This window comes from Eptatretus burgeri, chromosome 5 (genome assembly GCF_056783735.1).
Source record: "Eptatretus burgeri isolate ZD-2024b chromosome 5, Ebu_testis_v1, whole genome shotgun sequence".
Taxonomy (NCBI): domain Eukaryota; kingdom Metazoa; phylum Chordata; class Myxini; order Myxiniformes; family Myxinidae; genus Eptatretus; species Eptatretus burgeri.
Window position 1 is genome coordinate 117,459,235 of NC_140965.1, and position 22,598 is coordinate 117,481,832.

A 22,598-nucleotide genomic window follows, 5' to 3' on the forward strand; every position below is an offset into this window, starting at 1 on the left:
GAATAAGATGTAGGGATGGTTTGAAATGATCATTTCTCATGAACATCCCTACCTTGTTTGCATACTTATTGGAGGAACATCCCTTCATCCTTTCGTATTTTTGATAATGTTTTTATGACTTGTTTCTTTACTTTTTTTTAGAAATACATATCGATGTTGCACTAATAATTTACAAATGTTGAATGTAGTACATGCTTTATCAACGTGCTCACATTGTAATATTACTGTACACACCTTATGGACAATCTAACATTATAAATAGGACGTACTTTATAGAAATATGTGTTGGTTGTTGCTGTCACTGACTTCCTGATAATATTCCACCGTTAACCACACCCAAATGTACAGTGCCTATAGAAAATCTACAGCCCCTTTCAAAAATTTCACCTTTCGTTCCATGAAAGCCTTGGAATCAAATTGCATTAACTCAGACTTTTTCCACCATTATTTACACAACGTAACCCACAACTGTTGCCCTTTGCTGATGATGTCTTTCCCTCAGAGTTCCCTGTCGACATCACCTTTGACACTTGCTCATTAAACAGTGGGAAGTTGAGTTGTCTGTCACTGAAGCTCCTGCCAAACACGCCCTCCAATCACCCCTCTTTCAAAGTCACTGAGGTCTCCTCTTGCTGCCATGCTCGCCATAATTATAGGCAACCGGCCTGTACAGCATTTTACACCTGAGCAGCATGATCCCACACATGCTGGGTTGTTATTTGCTTAACTAACACATGGGCCACACCTGTGTGGAAGCCATTACTTTCAATATCTTTGGTGTCCCTCATTTACCCAGGTGTTTCCATTTTTTTGTCCACAACCTGTGGACAGTATTTACAGTGGCCTAAAAAACTATTCACCCACCTCCAAGGTTTTCACATTTTGATGCCACCTAAGTTTATTTCATGATGCTTTCAAATCAAACTTCACATATCATCTTCACAAACTACTCCGAAGTGATAAAGCTAAAAAAATTCAGATAAAATGTGAACAAGTTAGATGAACAAAGAAAATCAGACGATTCTCAGTTGCATAAGTATTCAAACCCTTTGCAGAATTCATCCTAAAAATATCATAAGGCACCTTTTTACTGAAATGGTGACTGAACCGTTGTGCCACACCAGCATTTGCTCAGAGGGTTCTGACCAATAGTTGCTTGCTACACATCCAACCTCGTTAATCATCAATTTCACAATTTTACAAGGTATTGTTTGCATCTACTGCAATTGCATATAAAATTGTACAATTTACAATTACACAATTTACAAGCATTTTTTTGCAGCTGGGTAATAGTGATGGGCTGGCGTCACAAAAAAGTTTGGCTGACTAACCTGCGGATTGCAGTGTAGCAGCTGACAAACTACTCTTTTGGAGTGGGTATTTCTGTATCTTACATGCTGCAGCACTGGACATACAATTTCAAACTCAAAAAAAAACAAAAAAACATGTAGCAGGGTTCCATTGATACTCATTTCATGACTTACCTGAAAGTGAACACCACTTTCGGATTTTTTTTAAATAAAAGTGAAATTCACGCAATCGTGGCCTGAAAGATAGCAGAGGCGTTTTGGGTCACTTGTGGTGGGGAATTTCCATATCACAAGGTTTTTTTTAATCACAACAATGAGTTTAAAGAACATTTTTATTGAAAGCACACTCTGTTGTACGCACAGACAAACGAGTCTCAACCAACAAACATATATGAGAGTTCATTCACCATAATTTTGGGGTCTGTAATATGGTATCCTGTTTCTATTTTTACATATTTTATCACAGGTGTTAAAAATAAATGGATCATTGGAGCAGCTTTAACTTTCTCATGCCGATTTGAATTGATAAGAACTGATGCCACTTTGTGTTACATTTGGCTACACTTTCTCCAGCTTTTCCAGGGATTGCTTTTGAAGTGTCGGTGATAATATTAGCATTTGCACAATTGAATGATGCTGCTCCATCTGTATAATCTAATCATATTTGACATTTTCTGTTTTTTGGTGTTTTTTCATTTGCCTCAATTTTAGAAGCACTGACATAACCAGACATGTGAACTTGGAAGGAATGATTTTCACTCAATCACTAACTTTTGTGAAATCATATCTCATTTGTACTTCATAAACTGCTTCTGCTATTTCTTTGTTTGTATACCTAAATAAACACCTCTTTTCTACCTTTTAAAATAAAATGCTTTGATTGTCATTTAAGTTTATTTCATGGAAAAACTGTTTCCCCATTTCTGAAACATTTATCACTGAAATTTGGTTGCTTGCATTGTCGAGTTACATTGTTAGCATCTGCTGTTGGAAGTTACAGGAGTATCTTTCAACAAACCTATTATTATATTGTGCAGATTAATTACATTTTATTTAAGTAATGATTTTCTGAATTAGATTTCTGAAACTCGGTTAATAATATTTTTTATTCCTTAAGTTTCCTCAATTGCAAATGTTTTCATGTAAAATGTCAATCTGATATTGCAATATAATTGCTTCTTCATATATGCTTTTATTTTTTTAAAAATCAGCTTTTTAAAGTGAATTGTCACATTATGTTTTATATTATGAGGGTCCACGTTCGATTTTCTGCAGCATGGACAATAAAATTGTATGATACATAACACTTATTTTAGGTGTGACTGCTGTCAATATAAATATAAACTAACATAAGATATTGACAGAAACCTGATAGTGTCTTTCGAATGGGAAACACTTGGATTTGGTGAAATGTTGTTAATTGTGGCCATCAATGATGTCATCACCAAGAGAGACAATCCTGGAAGGGATATTGATTGTTAAATTTTGGATCTGAATTATAATTATAATTCTCTCTGTCTCTCTCTGTCTCTCTCTCTGTCTCTCTCTGTCTCTCTCTCTGTCTCTCTCTGTCTCTCTCTCTGTCTCTCTCTCTGTCTCTCTCTGTCTCTCTCTGTCTCTCTCTCCGTCTCTGTCTCTGTCTCTGTCTCTCTCTCTCTCTCTCTCTCTCTCTCTATCTCTCTCTCTCTCTCTCTCTCTCTCTCTCTCTCTCTGTCTCTGTCTCTGTCTCTCTGTCTCTCTGTCTCTCTGTCTCTGTTTCTGTCTCTGTTTCTGTCTCTGTTTCTGTCTCTGTTTCTGTCTCTGTCTCTGTCTCTGTCTCTGTCTCTGTCTCTGTCTCTGTCTCTGTCTCTGTCTCTGTCTCTGTCTCTGTCTCTGTCTCTCTCTGTCTGTCTCTCTGTCTCTCTCTCTCTCTCTCTCATAAAAGGTTTACAGTTTACACCATGTATTAGCTCCGGCAAGAGCTATTTATATTCTTTATAGTTTAATAATAACTACAAAGAAAAAGTAGTCCTCAATGTTTCAGGCAGCATGCTGCACCCATCAACAGAAGGAAGTAACTTAAAGGATTTAATGCAGAGTTTAACTAGAAGGGCACTCGGTGGAGCGCATACCTCTGCCCCATAATGCCGGATCCACGAGAACATATCTGGCCCAATACATTTTTGAGATATCGTGCTATATATCGTTTTAGAGCCCTAAATCTCAATGGTGAAGAATCACTTAAATAATTATCAGATCCGGATCTGGATTCGAATCTTCACCAAAATTGAATAACTTCTTCCTTGTCACACACCCAACATGCCCACCAAGTCTCGTCTGGATCCCTCCACAACTTTGTGAGATATCGTGCTATATATCGTTTTTGGCCCGATCTCTCAATGGTGAAGAATCATTTAAAAATTCTAGTGGTCGGATCCAGATTCAAATCTTCACCAAAAATCTCATAAGTTCATCCTTGTTACACACCCAACCTGTCCACAAAATTTCATCCGGTTCCGTCCCTAACTTTTTGAGATATCCTGTACACAAACAAACAGCCAAACAAACAAACAGACAGAAAGGGGTGAAAACATAACCTCCTTCACCTTTGGTGGAGGAGGTAAAAAGAGATTCCCATCCCCAATTGGCTGGTTATTGTGCAGCACTGATTGCCTGTTCATTGTGTGTTTTTATTGGCCAATGTGTTGCTCATCATAGTTCATTGTCCTCAGTGTATTGATAATTGTGATTATACATGTCAACTTCTTGATGAGGGAGAGCCAGCTGTCGCTAATGGGTGTCCCGTTTTCTTGGCGGACCGTGTGATGTAAATGTATCTCCATTGCTTCTCTGATTCTCCTTGTGTACCAGTGACTAATGGATTTGAGGAGTTTACTGTCTGAACATAGTATGCGATGATTATTATTCTGTACATTGTTGACTATTGCTGATTTTTCCTATTCACCTCGTCTATGATGTGCTTGATGTTCTTTCAGTCTGGTGGTGAAAGTCCTCCCAGTTTCCCGAATGCAAACTTTACCACATTCACAAGTAAACACCTGCGTGGTGGTTAGGAGGTCTTCTGTTCTATGTGTGTGAAGAATAGATTTGGGCTTGTGTGTCGAGCAATGACTGACTGACATGTTGACACTCTTGAGAATGCACTGGATATAGTTTGATGTATGTCCAATGAAGAGGAGAATAACACATGCTCCAGCCTCTGGTGTAGGCTCATGAGCTTATGGTAATTTGGTATTGATCTTGTGGGTGGGATAACTGTTGAATTTAAGGGTAGTCATGATGTAGCGTAGTTCACGCTGCAGGTTGTGCTTGTGGTTAATAGTGTAGGCGCGACAAATTAGAGTGATACTCATGAACTGGAGAGCTGAATGATGATGAATAAAATAAAATTATATATATATATATATATATATATATATATATATATATATATATATATATATATATATATATATATATATATATATATATATATGTCTATGTGAGTTGGCTTCTGTATACCCTGTCTGAGAGGGTTTGCCATGAGGATACTTGGGAATGAGGATGTCAAGAAAACAAATTGACCATTGTTGCTTGACGTCCATGGTGAATTTAATGTTGCAGTACTGATTGTTAAGGTGGTGAAGATAAGTATTGAGATCGATCTAGTCTTGTTGCCATGTAACAACAATGCCATGGACATAACGTAGTCAGAGCATCGGCTGAAATGGCACTTAAAGGAGATCTGAGCACTCAAAATCTTCCATGAAGTAGTTTGCTACTATTGGTGAGTGTGGAGAACCCATAGCCACGCCTTCCTTTTGTTGATGGAATAAGTCTCGCCATTTGAAAGATGTATAATCGAGACACATAAGGAGGAGGTCATGAATTTGATCCAGTGATAAATCGGAAAGTTCTTGAAGGGTGGAGTCTTCTTGCGTAGAGACATGACAGAAGTAAATAGACACTTTTCAATTTATTCATTTCATCTGTCTTAAGCAAGATTTACTCAGCGATTTGTACTAATATTCAACTATTTATTTGCAGAAACGAGTTCCTGGGTCTTGTACGACAATTAACTCTGCCTGAAACCCAGGGAGCACACAACATTTCTGATTTTCAGAGGACGAATTGTTGGTCAATCGGAAGGTGGAGTCAGCCAGCGTCAAATAGCTCAGAACCTTGGCATTCCACTTTCCATGGTCAATCGGATGATTGTGCAATTCACCAGCGAAGGCAAGGAATGCACAGCTTCCCGTTCTGGTCGATATGGGCCCTCAGAAAGGTGTCTTTGAGCTGCCAAGCAGTCCATTGAGAAAACTCCCCGTTGTAAGGCAGCAGATTTTGCAGAGGAGGTCCACGTTAGCTCAAGTACTGCCGTGCGGTACCTTCATCAACTGGGCTACTACGGGAGAGCAGCGAGGAGCAAACCTCCTCTTAAACCAGCCAGCATTCAAAGGAGAAAGAAGTGGGCTGACGATATGGCCACCAGACCCTTGGAGTTTTGGCAAACTGTCATTTTCTCAGTTGAGTCCCAATTTAATCAATTTTCTGACAGGTCAATGCGTATGGGTCTGGAGACTTCCCAACCATGAGTTCTCTTTGAACCGATTGCAGCCAACTGTCTAACATGGTGGTTTTTCAGTGATGGTATATATCTATCTATAATTCCAGCAATGTGTGTGTGTGTGTGTGTGTGTGTGTGTGTGTGTGTGTGTGTGTGTGTGTGTGTGTGTGTGTGTGTGTGTGACCGCTGTTTCTCGACAACCACTGGTCCGATCTAATTGAAACTTTCCAGGTATATTGCTGGGGCCCTGTGGATGTGCCTTTTCAAGGTTTGATATTAATCGGACAAGGGCTTCCCAAGTTATGTTCATTTATTTACCAACCAATGACAGGACATGTTGCTGCATAGGCGTGGCTGCGTAGGCCGGTGCACGGCTGGCTGACTATGACGTCACGTGCCGTGCCGATTACGATGGGGATCAGTGCCTTAGTTACCGTGGCGTAGGAGTGGCAATGGTCAATGGCAGCGAATGTCATGGCAAGCAAATACAGGGAGGTAAACTTGATTTTAATTTTGATTTTAATTAACTCTGTGTGTATGTAAGTATCACAGCAGTTGTTACTTCAATGTAAGCGATAATTCGTGGAATGCATGTGAACATTCCGTACGGGCACGCACCATATCCGGATAGTGATGACTCACTGTATTATAATAATTTCTCGATTTCTTATGCGCATTTATAGATAAACACAATGCCCCAATCCAGTCGTCGTTTACGAGAGCGAAGGAACGGCCTGTGTGGTTGTTTCTGGCTCGTGGTTTGAATTATTTTTTTTTTTTGGTTTGCACGTACGGCCATGCATGTTCGGACATGTACGTACGGGCACGGGAGAGCGAAGGAACGGCCTATGTGGTTGTTGTTTCTGGCTCGCGGTTTGAAAGTTTTTTTTTTTTTTTTTTTTTTTCTTGCACGTACGGCCACGCACGTACGGGCACGTACTAGTATGTATGTGTTTGTGTATTTATATGTATATACATATATATATATATATATATATATATATATATATATATATATATATATATATATATATATATTGATACAAACAAACATGATATAATAGTGACCAAAACTTTTCGTGCTGCACTCTTCAGGGTAAAAATCGCAGCAAGTGAAGGAGGAAGTGAAGGCGCGTGCTTTATACGCAGGTCTCAATAAGGTAGACGCCGATTGGTTCAACCATAATGACGTCGCGGTTAATCCAAACGGCCATTGGTCGGCTCATCCGACCAGTGAGAATATATATCTATGACTATACTCTGTGAGAATGGTTATCCTGAGCATATCGTTAAGAGATACATGCACAAGTTTCTAAACACGGCAAAAGATCGGAAGATTGTTCCGGACAAATGTCCAGTCTATATCAGGATGCCCTGGAAAAGGCAATCATCACGAATGTTTGAAGTACAAATTAAACAAATTGTGTCCAACACGTTTCTGGCTGTGCTACCCCGAGTAATCTTTACCTCTTGCCTTTTGCTGACGTCAGTCAACAAGGATGTGTTACCCACCTCACAGCCCAACAATATTATTTATGAGTTTAAGTGCCGATGTGAAGCTCGGTGCGTGGACCGCACAGCACTAAGATTGGCTGATCGGATCAAACAACACGTCCCCTTGGCGATTCGAAGAAAGATTGTGAGGGTTAGAACACAACCAGCGCGAGTATGTAGAAATATGCAGCAACCACCGACCACTGTACCTGCTTCATCTGCTATTGCACAGCACCTAGTTGCCAACTCGATCTGTGCAGACCAGTACAATGCAGATATGTTCAGGATATTGAGCCGAGGTCGGAGCTCATTTCATTTCCGTATGTGAGAAGCAACCTTCATCCTTACCACCGATCCAATACTATGTCGTCAAAAGGAATTTGTACGATCTCTGTGTCTCGTTCAGCATGGAAAGATCGAGGGAAGTACGGTAACAAATGGTGAATGGACATTAGGGGAAACCCATCCCTCCTCTCTCCAGGATGCGGTTGCAAACGTCAATCATCGACGAACTCTGCTCCAGCCAATGGGAGCTTGCGGTGAAGATGATGAACCGACCAATGGGCGTTCGGATTAACGGTGACGTCATTACGGTTGAATCATTCAGTGTCTACCTTATTGAGACCTGCGTATAAAGCACGCACCTTCACTTTCTCCTTCATTTGCTGCGATTTTTTTTTGCCCTGAAGAGTGCAGCATGAAAAGCTTCAGTCACTATTATGTCGTGTTTGTTTGTATCCATATTAAAGTTTTGTAATACCAAACATCTGTGTGTATATATATATATATATATATATATATATATATATATATATATATATATGTATATATATATATATATATATATATATATATATATATATATATATGTATATATATATATATATATTTCTGTATGTATGTATTCATCAATGCACATTAACATTAATTATAATGACATTAGTAAATAATGTACAAACGTTTTTTAATTTGACATTTGAACGTGGGTTCCCCACATCATGAGCCAGGGGTTCAAATGAAAGATGTTTCAGGCCAAGCCAAATTGTCCATCACATAGTTTCACCATGAAAATGAGAAATTATTGCTAATTCCTAATAAAAATTGGGTAAACGATTTCCCGAGATGTCAGGTCCCAGGGCAATTTACAAATATCTCTATCACATTCTCAGTTCCCTTAACCTGCTTGATGTACAGCCTCTTGCTACCTCCTTATACTTTTCTGGTTCTTCTCTTCCATGTTCATCTTAGGCGAACATCACGCCTGCAGATTAATAAGGTGAAGCTGAGCCATGAAGGTGAATACAGTTGTGAGGCCTTCAATTTCCTGGGCACGGACGAGGTCAAGGGGAAGGTCACGGTCTCAAAATGTAAGTCGACCCAGTAAATCTGGGCAACTCTCACTCCCTCCAACCTAATTGTATTCAGGTCCAATAGTCAAGCAGATATTTTCTTTCACCTTCAGGTCATCTCTGAGTATAATACTTTTGCATTACACTTTCATGTCCTCAAGTCCTCACAAGTCTTTTCAGGTGTTTGGTTTTGATTGTTTCTTTGTCTGCTTCTCATTTTCATTGCCTGCATATGAAGTTCATGTTGGCTAAGCAAATGAAGTGCTTGCAGGAAAATATGAAACGTCTATGAATACTTATTTTGTTGCTTTTAAATGATAAATTTATGTTTAAGTCGCCCATGTATGTATGTATGTGTGTATGTCACAGATAACTTCAGAGGGGTCTGAGATAATGAAAGTGTTTTTTTTTTGAGAATCTTTTTAACCTCCATCTCTATTAATAACCCCTTTGCATTTTAGCATCTCAAATGTCTTTCAAAATTGTTTTCATTAAAATGTGTGCACAGTATTTATATGACACTTGAATCATGCGCCACTATTATTTCTAGTCTCGTACCGAAGGGGATGCAAGACTTTTGCTGTGTGTGTGTGTGCGTGCGTGCGTGCGTGTGACTGAGAATTGTTTGGAACAGAAAATTAAAAAACATGATGTGTGTGTCCGCATCCATATATTTTCACTGAAAAAAGGTTTTTCTCTGCAACCGCTTGTCCGATCGATGCCAAACCTTAAACATAGGAGGGTCTACCCATGAGGAATGTTTTGTTGCTCACACTGATGTCATAGGTCTCATGGTATGGCAGCCATATTGGATCAAATGGAAAAAAATGGACATCTTTTTCTCAGAAACCGCTCAATGAAAAAAATTGAAACTTTGCATATGTGATCAACTCCCCATGGGTTCAATAGGGTGATAACGATGATGTCATCGATGAAGTGGTATTCCAGCCATAGTTGGTTGAATTTAAATCTTTATCTGAAGAATCAGAAACTTCTTGTATCTGATGTATGACCCAATGTGAGTGAAGAATTAGTTTTATGACATCATAACCCATGCCAACAAACGATGTGACATAACATGTTGCATGGATGATACAGGTAAAAGGGCCATAATAGTGGTGTGTTCAGATAACAATGGTTTTTTTTTGTTCAGAATGAACATGCGAGGTGAGATTATGTGCTCTACGAGTGCCATTCTATTTATTACTGTTGTTATTATTGTTATTACGATTATTATTATGATTAGGGACATATACATTTTTTACAATTTTATACCATTGTTTCATAAGTAGTTATTTTTATCTCCACTTAAAATACATCTCAGACACATTATCTGCATGTCTGTATGTATACATGTATATTGTTGCGGGCCGGGGATCAGGTGAGAAGACCACGAGGTGAGGAAAGCTATTTCGGTTCCCATCAGACTCCCCTGAATTGTAGGCCTTTGCACACGGATAATTCTGTGATGCAGTGGGTCGCTTAACCGACCGTGGGCACCAATAACTCAACCGTGTAACCCAGGGTCTTCCCGTCTATTGGTTAATCGGGTTACCTAATTAATCACCTGGTTTAATTACTGGGGAGCATACCCTCGGTACGCCTTGTCCAAAGCAGATCACTCAACCGGACAGGATCACTTTACTGGAACGGATACAGCCGAGCGACACTGCCAAGGACATACCGGCTAAAAAGAACGGATCATTGGGAATAAAGTCCCGGCTAAATGAGGATTCGGACCATGCTGGATCAATGAAAGAAACCACAAAGACGAGCTGGGAACATTCCTAATGATAATTTATTAACAGTGGCCGAGGCAAGGTATGTGGTACGATAAAGGATTTATTGGGATGTGTTGTGCAGACATAGGGGAGAGAGGTGTGGTGCAGCAAAATAAACAGGAAACTTACAAAAGGGGACACAGAGCAGACTTAACACGAAAATAATAACAATAATAACAATTACGATCTTCTGTGGTCTTACTTCAGCAGACAGGCACCAGCGCGCACACACACACACACACACACACACACACACACACACACACACACACACACACACACACACACACACACACACACACACACACACACAGAAAACCCTATGAAGGGAAAGTTTTGAACCAGTTAGGGAAAGGAGTTGAGGCTACGTTCTCTGTACCCTTGTGCTTGATAGCACGACATGCCACCAATACGTTTCGGGGGGGGGGGGGAGGCAATACTCCGTAGTGTGGCACCTGACAGCTGGCGCGTCGTCTCTGGCTTCAGCAGAGCGTGTGAAAACTGTGTTCATGAAGAAGGAGCTTGAGTGGAGAAGGGGCGGAAACCAGAGTGCGAGGACGGGATGGTAGGTGGGACCAGGTAGGCGGGTGGGGTTGACGTCGTGTGGGCGGAGATGAGGAGGCAGAGTCCAGAGAGCAGGAGGCGAGTCGTGGCGGTGTCAACGAGGGCGAGGCGAGAGCGGGAGAGAGGCAGAGAAAGAGCAAGAGAGAGGAGGAGGGACTGCTCCAACCTTTATAGGACTTGCAGCTCGGGCGGAGGGGCCATGCCGAATCGAAACGTTATCACCTGGATCGGGCGCTCCGATTGGCCCGACCCCTCACATGGCCCGTCAACTTTAGCTGGAAACCGCCTCACTTCGTTTCCGGCAAGGCCATCCCAGACAGTGGGAATATTTCGCTCCGACTCCTCGAGATGACATGAATCGCCCACACCAAAATTGGCACGTGAATCGTCCTGCAAAAACCCCCGGGCCGTGCCCTGGCAACTGGCGGAGGGTGCTGCATGCATACTCTGGCGCCCGACCAGCACAAATCAACGTGCCCGCTCTGCGCGCCAACGTGGCCCGCACTGTACATTCCCCGGCTCGATCGCAGCTTCGCTGGCCGTAGAGACAAGAAGACGTTGACCATCCGTGGATCTGAATCTGCTACTGCTAGTGAGGGCCGAAGGTACATCATTATGGATAAATCCATGCACTTTTCGCGAGCGGCGTCCGTGTCTGCTTTCGAGCACATTTCATACAGTGCACGCGGTTCAGCCATTACGCACGTGGCCAGCGCTCGCATTCGCACGACTCTGCAAGCATGTGCGCAGGGTGAACACCAATATGTGTCAGATATTGAGGTTGAAAAGGAACAAGCCACTTCTACTCCGCACACTCGTATCCCGCCCAACATGGCGTGGAGTCGTCTTTATCAGCCTCCGGACGCATTTCATGCAGCGTGGGCATCGTGCTGGCTGTGTTTCCTGTGTTGTGCAAAACACCATTCGTGCAGCCTCTTAAGAGGTATTCATTCGGATTCCTTTTTAATGCAACCGGCAATCTTCCACAGATCATCGGATGCTCGAGTCGATAATCCCGCACCGCCAAGTGCACCACATGACTCGCTGCACACATTGGGTTTAGGGCTCGCCCAGGAACGAGGATCTCTGTGCAGCAGTTCCCTCACAGCGGCGCCGCATGCGCTGGCCTCCATGAGGCCCCACCTTCCAGCAAAGGTGCAGGTGGCTGATTTACCTCAGGAATAATCAGACGACAAGAAGAGTAGGGATGAAATGAAGGAGAAAATGATTTAAGCAACCCTAGCTATTAGGTCATCTCAAAGCACTCCCTTGTTGTCCCACTAAACAAAAGGAAAGGGACTATCTATACGTATAATAATGGAATAACTGTCTTGGGACACATATCTGTTGTTTGCATGCAGTTCCGAGAACCGCAATATATATATATATATATATATATATATATATATATATATATATATATATATATATATATATATATATATATACACATATATATATATATATATATATATGTATATAACCTTGTAAGAAAGTCAAATATTTTGCACATGTTCAGTTTAGTAATAATCATAGACAAAACATTGTGACCATGAGGAATGAAGAGAGCATTAAACACTGCCCTGCTGACAATGCATGCTTTTTAGGGGGTAATTGGGTTTGAAATAGAACTGCAGCATCCAGGCTCACCTTCAGGCCTGTGGGACAATATAAACTGCATTGCATTTCTGTGTTTTGATTTTATTTTTTGTTTGTTCTGTAATCAACAAAATTTGCTTCTTCTTCTTCTTGATAATGCAGATGTGTTCAACATTTGATTACAAATTTGGTCTGCTCATTGCATCATTACTTTGGTGCTACTGCAACGCTGACAGTGCCTCTGCACATTAAGGTCGGAATTTTAGATTTGGTCAGATCACCTGTGACAATCGGCTCCTTTTCTTTTTGTCAAAGGAAACGTGGTAACCTTAACATCCACCAGCAATTGATGGGTTCTCAGCTTCACTTCCCATCTGGAAGACGATACACTCATCGATGCAATGCCCTGCCCGCAAACCTCTGTTTTTTGTCGGAATAGTAATGGAACATGTGCTTCATTTGAAGTGTCAAATTTGGATGAAAAGTCATGATACAGTCACAGAGATCACTTTGATACCAATCAGTGTAGTTGTTCCATCGTCAATCTTACTTCGAACTGTATATGTTTCAGATCCCTGCCTTGATAATTTGTTTCTATTGACCTGAACACTAATCAGCATGCTATCACAGGCCAGCCCACTCGAAATTCAAGGAAAGGGTAATGATACAGCACCATACATATATTCTCCACATGCATGACATGGATATATATATATATATATATATATATATATATATATATATATATATATATATATATATATATATATATATATATATATATATATATATATATATATATATGCCTGGTATTGGCTTCATGGTTAGGGTGGTGGGCTTGGGATCCTAGGATCCTGAGTTCAAATCCCACTAAGCTGTTGAATTAATACCAGGTGGGGTTGACTCTACCTGTCATCCTTCCGAGGTCAGCAAAATGAGTACCAGCTTGCTGGTATCCTGCGTCAGAGTGGCGACCCATCCAGGATTGTGCCCACCAGCCAAGGAGACTGCTTAAGCAGCACCAACGCTCTGCACAGAGTATGGTCCCGATGGATGGATGTATATATATATATATATATATATATATATATATATATATATATATATATATATATATATATATATATATATATATATATATATATTTATATATGAAATGTTTGTTTGTTTGTGACCTGACTCCTGAGCTCCAAAGGTTAATTGCCACAAAACTTTATCAGATAACATTGTTTCCCACGGTCATTTTTATACAATTCATAAATTATAACACCCGAGCTTCCACCTGTCGCCATTTCCGTGAAGGGAAAATTATTATATACAATGCTTCATAAAAAGCCCATTTTCTATCGGATTTCAACCTGGATACTGATATATTTTGTGATGTGTAACCTCCGATCATCAAATATAGTATCAAATGTGAAAAATAACTGTTGATCAAGATGTTACCATGATCGGTAAAATCGGCAAAGGAGGAGTCCCGTGACCTCACAAATGCACCAATCATTCAAAATCCGAACATGGTACAAATACATCCTCAGCATCGATTGAAATGTATTTTTACTGCTCATCTAACGACGCAACTCTCAAGGGTGAAAAGAGTTTGTCGAAAAAAAAGTTGCAATCTTTGCTAACTTCACCAAATATACAAGCATCGTTAAGGTTAAAAGAACCGAGTAAACATCGTGAAATGATTTTTGATTGTCGATGTTGATTAATTTCATTGTCGATGTCGCACCTCAAATGAGTGTTTTTGGAATGTCTATTATTGGGTAGAAACAGGAATTCAGTAGAAAATTTCCGTGATGAAATATTGTTGCGGGTGGAGCCGGTAACCTTGGCAACCTTTAATTTTTTTTTGTTTTCAAATGGTTTCTGGTCACCAGCACAGAAATATTCAATTACAGGTGAGATATATTTCATTTCTTACAATTTTATCGATATCTCCGCCCTCTCAACGATAATCTTATCTGAGGGGCCATTCAAAAATTACGTACGTACCACGTCGCGGTTGTGGTTTGGATTTGGGTTTGGGTGGGTGTATGTCCAAATGTCTGAGTTTTACACGTACAGGGGGTTGGGGGGTGTTTCCAGAGCCGTTATGTGACGACCTTTTTCGTTACATATTAAAACGAGTTATTAAATGACTTTTTGAACGTTTCTGGGTGACCTTTCCCGTAACCTTGAATGAGGTTCGGATTGAGCATTTCTCAATTTGCCATGGCATTGCCGAGAGACCTCACTGTAAGCTGGTCGATGGAAGAAAAAAAAAAAGTTGACACCACCTCTCTGAGAAGAGGAAGAAGAGGCAGCAACAGGGAAATAGGTTGTCCATCGCTTATATATATATATATATATATATATATATATATATATATATATATATATATATATATATATATATATATATATATATATATATATATATATATATATATATATATGATAATTTTTTTGTTTTGTTTGTAACCTTCTTGCTTTGAGCTCTCAAAGTTGATTCACAACAAAACTTACTATGCTCAGATTTTTAACCATGATGCACATAAATAGGTGTTTTAAACAGTCATGAAGAGGTCATTTGGCCCATGATTGCCATGTTGCACTCCATAGTTTACTTATTTACTAACACGATGTAATTTCTTTACTACAGCTTCACTCATTTATACTCTGTATGATCCGTAGACCCTATTAGACCCTTTACACCCCTTAGACCCTTCAATACCCACTTCGACCCTTTTGAGACGTATCGACCGGCTTCGACCCTTTCAACACTTTTCAGACCTATAGACATTTTAAGATCCTTTGGATACTTTCAGGCCACTTTTACTCTTTCGCCCTTAGACCCCTTTAGACATTAAGAGCAATTTAAGACTCTTAGACTATAAAAAAACACTTTAGACCCCTTTTTGACTTTTTAAGACCCTTAAGCCACTTTAGACCCCTCTACACCCTTTGGAAAATCGAAAACGATTCCTCCAAAAATCATTTTTGATGACGTTTTCCGTGCACCATTCACGTTGCCTCACAAGTTGTGATGACAAATCGAAACTGATATCCCAAAGTGAAACTGATGTCGAAAAGTGAAACTGAAACAATTGATGTATGGAACATGTAATGGGAAACCAGAATGAAATGGTGTGAGAAATCCTGAATGGAAATTGCCGAAAGCAAAGCTATGGGGAGTATAGAAAAAGGGGGCAAGTCGGGGACTGCGGAAGCAATGTGGAGACGGATAGGTGCCTGTTGGTGGTCGCTTGGCATGGAAAGAACTTTAGTGATTTTTCCATCAGGCGATAGGCCCAAAACATGCCAAAATTAATTTCCCAGCTAAGCTTTCATAATATCACCCTCACTCCCAAGTAATACTTCGGAGGTACAAGAAGCATTGATTGGAAATCGTCGCTGGTGGAATGGAACGAGGTTATCAAGGTTACGAGGTCCACCTAGTACTGCGATATCTGCACACTGAATATTTACACTGAATTCCTGTTTCTGCCAATATACACTCGTTTGAGGTGAGACGTCAATGAGCCCGTCAGTGCCGTGTACTCTGCGAGTCATACAATATAATTCACGTTTCTCCAAGTTCATTTGGAAGCAATAACATTTTTCAACGGGTCAGATAGATGTCCTCGGTTGAATAATTGCACTCTTCACCATTTAGCTGGTGTTGGTGGTTTATTGTGTCATGACTTTCATGATTGTATAGGCAGTGCAGACAACTTCCCAGGATATTATGAAAACCTCACTATCATTTAAATCATCCTTCACCCAATAACCATTATATCACCATCTATGTAATGAAATGTCTCTGCAAGAACCCTTGAAGAATGTGGTGCATTTATGTACTTATATGTCATCCTTCAGGTGACCAGTACTCAGGGGTGAGAGCACGGTGATTACAGTCACATTATCTCATATATCCTAATATGAGATAGATTAGTCATAAAGTCAGCCAGGGAAATGACATGTTCTGTGTGAAGTAAGCAGAGCAAGTGCGTGCATACCGAGGAATAAACGTGCTGGTCTGACTTGGGTGTTGTCTTGCTTTTCACCCATTAATCTTGCAGAAATGCCACAGTAAATAAAGACTAGACACTATTTTCACGACAGGTTACACTCCTCCACTGGCTTTTCCTTTATTTCCCCTCATTGTTATTACCTTGACTTTAACAAAGATATTTAGACACTTTCATGATGTTAAAGTACATTAGTTTGAAGCCAATTGCAGACCGAATATTTAATTTATTATTTTCTGTCCTCCCTCTCATACTTTTATCTGATATCATATATCATACATATCACATCCTTGTATCTGATGTCATATTTATATTGGAAGTGTTTCATGTGGTTGTGAATGATGAGAATATATAAACCGTTTATTCTCCCAAGAAGAGATACATAGCATAACGCATGCCCTGATGAATCATGTCATCTTGTGATATAATTTTTTTGATGCAAATTATTTTACATTTGATCACGTGGGAAATTATTTTGCATGGTTTGAATGTTTCTCAATAGTGAGGTGGCATGGCATAGCAATTGTGAATTTCTTCACAAAAGCACCAAACTTCCCACACATGGTCAAACATACACCAAATAATTGGAGATATGGAGGCCTCTGGAAAAAAAATTTCATCCATCCGTGGCCATTTTCAAAGATGACTCCCAAATTAAGAAAAATTATATTTTTACCCTTTCAACCCTGACTTCATTGGACTTTCGGCTCCCCCACCCTGGGTCCATGTTGAGAAATCCAGCCACTCAGGTATATGGAGGTTTGAATCGCGGCTGGTAAAATGGTCGCTTGGGTTCAAAGGGTTAAAATATATCAAAATATCTTTAAAATAATAAGCCCTGATGGATATAACACCTAAAATCACACATTTATAAATGAGAGTAATACACAAAAAGTGCATTAATCATATTTTGAAATGTCATATGCTGATGGAGTATGAGTGTTCATCCAAGTTGTTATGCCAGTTTGACCACATACTACATTGGTCCTGAAATGTTCAGATACAAAACACATGGTTCAATAACAAGTTAAGTATTGACAATATATGTGTACCTGCTTATTATAGTCTCAGTCCATTTTAAGAACATTCTCCCTTTCACTGTCATCTGGAAAACATCTGGAACCCCCCTCACCCCTCACCCCCCCATCTCCTCTCTCAACAATCATCTTGAAGAAGTCCTTTCATTCAAGCTTTTGGGTCTCACTATCTGCCATGATCTTTCCTGGGAAAGCCACATTTCCAAGATGGCCTCCAAAGCCAGTCACCTCTGTCATGCAAATTCCTTCCTTCACACACCTGAGCTTCTTACCACTTACAAAGCTTTCATCCACAGTTTGGTGGAGTACTGCTCCCCCTTCTAGGGTGGTGCTCATGCCTCGCACCGAGCTCAACTCCACGCTTTGGAAACCAAGGCTTTTAGGATCATTGGTATCTCCTGCGATGAAGCTGAGTCTTTGGGTCTCTCACTCTCGCACTGCAGGCAGGCTGGTGGTCTTTCTGTCTTCTACAGTCCCCACTCCGGCCTTGCTCTTCTGCTCTGTCTGTGATCTGTCCCCCCTATATTTCCTCAGGGTGCTCAATCAAGTTCCACCAAAAATCCCCTTCTGATGAAACTGCCAAAATTTAAGAATCACTACTCACCTTCACTCTTTCATTCCTCTTTTTCCCTCCTCTGTAAAAAAAAAACTCTCACACTCTCTTCGATCCCACTCCTCCTTCCAGCTCTTCAAAACAGCTGTTCACCACCATCTCATATCTCCCCCTCTCATCCAAACCATGATCGTTACTACCCCCGTCAATCCACCCGAAACCCACCAAATTCAAATTTCCTATTTTCCTTCCTGAAAGTCCCTTTAGTACCATCTTGTTTACTCCTTGTACCCCACCCCATCCCTCTCCTTTCCACAGCTCTCCCATCGTCAATGTTCCACACTATTTTGTTCTTCCCTCTCCCACCCCTCTTGTCTCCTGCCTCGTTGTTTCTCTGTATTAGTTCTTACATGAGCCTCGATATGGTATACAAAAAAAAGAGCTGTGCATTTGAGAGCAGCCTTTTTGCACTTGCAGCACACAGTTTTGCATAATCCTTTCTTGCAGTTACACAAAATCAACACACAAAAGGTTTTGGTGGATTCAGTTAAAGTTGTCCAGAGAGGCTCATGTAGTCCATCTGGATTCAAAATCCACCCCCTTCCATCAGAAGGATAAGGAATCTCTGGCCGTGGCCTGACCCCACATATGCCCTCACTGATCTTCCACTCTTTGGACCTGCTGTTCCCATGCAGTTCTTGTTGAGGAAATTTGGTCCACTGAGTTATTTTTTGCAAAACATTTGCTCCCTGCAACATTTGAAAATGTTTCCTTTCCAGGGAATGGAAACATGCTTCAGGGAGTGATGATCGTTTAAAACTTGAGACAACAGGATGGAGATCTGTGTAATAGTCAGGTGTAGACAAGTAAGTGTTTTCAAGCCACATTCACTCGTGATTATGACCATTCCCCGATCTATGCCATCACGTTCCTGCTTTGGATGTTGGAAGAAGGAGATTCCATTGCCATGAAATGAATCATTGCATGTTGTTGACGGTGGAGGGTTGTGGTCTTTATTGTCTACTGCAGCAGTTGTTAAAACCTGTCCACACATACTTGGAGGACAAATGACACGATCCTTCTCATAGCACTTGCCATAATTATTCCCCAACTTACTGGAGGCAACGGAGTACATGGTCATAAGATATTCTGAGACCAAGGTGATTGAGTTTGCCAACTGGTCCCTCTTATGTGTTTTTACATGGAGCATAAACCCACGATAGATTGGAAGTGGTGTCTCATGATCTGCATTTCGTCTGATGGTTGTTTTTGGTTGTGTGTGCTTCATTCTCGTATACTGTTGTACTTCAAAAGCTGAGCTATGGAGGATGCTGCTGGTCTTTCACTCTAAATGCAAATTTGATATTTGATGCTTGTTCTCTCGAAAATCATCTTCACTGAGGTAAGTAGTTGATTTGACACACAAGTATCAAGGCAGCTGCTAGGAAAGAGACATATGGAGTCGTTGCGTGTTGTTAAACATGTTCTGACCAAATATGGCTGATGCACGTGCCATGATAACTGCATTGTTTTTTTCTGGCCAGTTCACAGGCTTTGTCCAAGGCCATTCCAAAGTCATCTTCAAACAGAACCAAAACGTCTCGGTCCTTAGTGTGAGCCTGCATTTCTGGAAAGTAGTGTAATAACCTGAGCTTCGATCGTGTAGAATGAAATTGGCGGTCAAGAACAACTCCTAATTGTTCCATCCTTCACTCGTAGAGCTGTACTAAATGACTCGACTTAAAGAACGGTACTACAATGTCCTCTTCCATGCAGGTTTCTTTCATGAATATTAATAGATCAGCAAAAGACAATCCCAGAAATAGTGCTTTCATTTCCTTTGTTTTGTTCTCTTTCTCTTTAGACTGCGTCTGTTGCTCGACTGTACAAATCTACATGACACTTTGCATGATATTTGCTCTCCATGGCCGCCATATCTCCTTCACTAATCCTTGCCAGAAGCTTTTGGTGTCTTGGATAAAAGTGTCCAGCTGAAATGTTTATACTTTGTGAAGTTCATCTGAACCGGCGGTCCTTCACAGAGAAAAGCAGATTACTATTTTTCTTTCTGATGGGGAGACAATTTTCAATTTGTACAAGTAGTATCATTGCCACCACAAGCATGATCTCCTGTGGAACTGCTTGTAGCTTTCTGCAGCATTTCGCTGTTGAAACGGAGGCTACACATCCTTCTCCAAAAGTCATTGTGTGCAGTCATCACAGATTCAATGTCATGGACCTCATCAAGTTTATTGAGTTGAAAAGGGAGCTTTCCAAGATCACCACATTTGTCCAGATTTTCTGCCAAAGACTTGTATCCACTTCTAAAGTTTTTCCTTTTTGATTTATCTGGACAATTCAGTGGCTCCTTGACTCTGGCAAATAATGCAGAGTTTCCAGTCAATCTGATAATGGGCCAAGAATCTTCATATGTCGTTGGGTCTGCAAGTGTTATCCTCTTTGTCACATTGTTTGACCTGGAACTTGTGCTATTTTATGGACTGAACCCTCACTTGATGCTCCTGCATGATTCCATTTTCAAGATGACTCTTTCTGCTGATGAACCAATAACTCCTTTTATAGTCACCGAGGGAAAGGCAAAGATAAATATGCTTATTGTTCTTTTGATTAATTTTATGAAACAAAAGCAGTCACAAGTACAAGATTACATAATTATGAATCACTTTCATTACAAGGCTTCATAACGTGTATATGTAGTTCATTCATTGATGAGATTGAAGGAAAATATTCCAAAATGTTGATCCTTTACCTCTCTCTATTATGTCATCTCCCCACTCACTTATTAGATGAACCACTAAATGACATATAGATGGTGTCATTGTCATAAAGGCCAGGAAAGCAGAGATAAATGAAAGTTTGAGGCAGGGGCTTAAACCCTGGTGCTGTTATGCAAATCCCCACTGTGACCGAGGATGAATTAGGTTTGTAGTCAGCCACTAGGATAATTGGCAACAAAGCCTAATGAGCAACTCCAGCCCATTGGTGTTACATCGGAGTTTTCATTCTCCAAGTCTTACTCCAAAATGGAAAACCTACAAGACAGTGGGGAGGTTTTTTTTTGGCAACTCTGACTCACCAAGTGATTGCATCGTTGGTTATTCAAAGGATTTATGAGGATAACCATTCCACGAGAAAACCAACTTTCACCCTCAACAATCACTGCCAGATTGTCCCTGAATGCTTTCACAGTTAAGCCTCAGATATAAGGGTCATTCGACCATTCGCAACCTGTGGTTGGGGATGGTCACCACAGTTTTCTCGCATGAAAACACACCCTCCACCAATGATGCCACCATGCCAAGTGGATGCTGAAAGTATATGTGTGTGTGTATATATATATATATATATATATATATATATATATATATATATATATATATATATATATATATATATATATATATATATATATATATATATATATATATATATATATATATATATATATATATATATATATCGATATACATTGGGACCATAATCTGCACAGAGCATTGGTGCTGCCTGAGCAGTCTCCTTGGCTATTGGGCACAATCCTGGACGGGTCGCCGCTCCGACACAGTATACAACGAAGCTAGCACTCATTTTGCCGACCTCAGAAGGATGACAGGCCGAGTTAACCAAACCTGGTAATAATTCAACAGCTGAGTAGGATTTGAACCCAGGACCCGACGATCCAAAGCCCACCACCCTTACCATTAAGTCAACACCAAACATAAGATATAAATATGCATATACATATATATGCACTTTTATATATACGCATATATACATATATATATATATATATATATATATATATATATGTACATATATAAATATATATATATATATATATATATGTATATATATATATATATATATATATATGTACATATATAAATATATATATATATATATATATATATATATATATATATATATATATATATATATATATATATATATATATATGTATAAGCCTGGTGTTGGCGCAGTGGTTAGGGCAGTGGCTTGGGATCCAAAAGGTCCTGAGTTCAAGCCCCGTTGGGCCACTGAATTAATACACCAGGGGGTCAACTCAGCCTGTCATCCTTCCGAGGTCGGCGAAATGAGTACCAGTGTACTGGGCCGGTGTATACGCCAGTTAAAATAGGTGTACCATATCCCTGTGTCGTAAGACGCGACCAGGGTTGCGTCAGGAAGGGCATCCGGCGTAAAACATGTGCCAAATCACTATGCGGATCATACGGATGATCCGCTGTGGCGATCCCGAAAGGGAGCAGCCGAAAGAAGAAGAAGATATATATATATATATATATATATATATATATATATATATATATATA

General features: G+C 40.2%; 1 protein-coding gene across 9 annotated transcripts in view; it reads left to right on the top strand.

The window, feature by feature from the left end:
• LOC147027227 (pro-neuregulin-1, membrane-bound isoform-like) overlaps positions 1-22,598 on the top strand; it is a 1,384,261-nt gene that overhangs the window by 603,233 nt on the left and 758,430 nt on the right. For all 9 annotated transcript variants that reach the window (XM_085883477.1, XM_085883478.1, XM_085883481.1 and 6 more), the window contains exon 3: positions 8,599-8,717. In XM_085883477.1, coding sequence (XP_085739603.1) covers positions 8,599-8,717 — 119 coding nt within the window. The remainder of the gene's footprint in view (positions 1-8,598; positions 8,718-22,598) is intronic.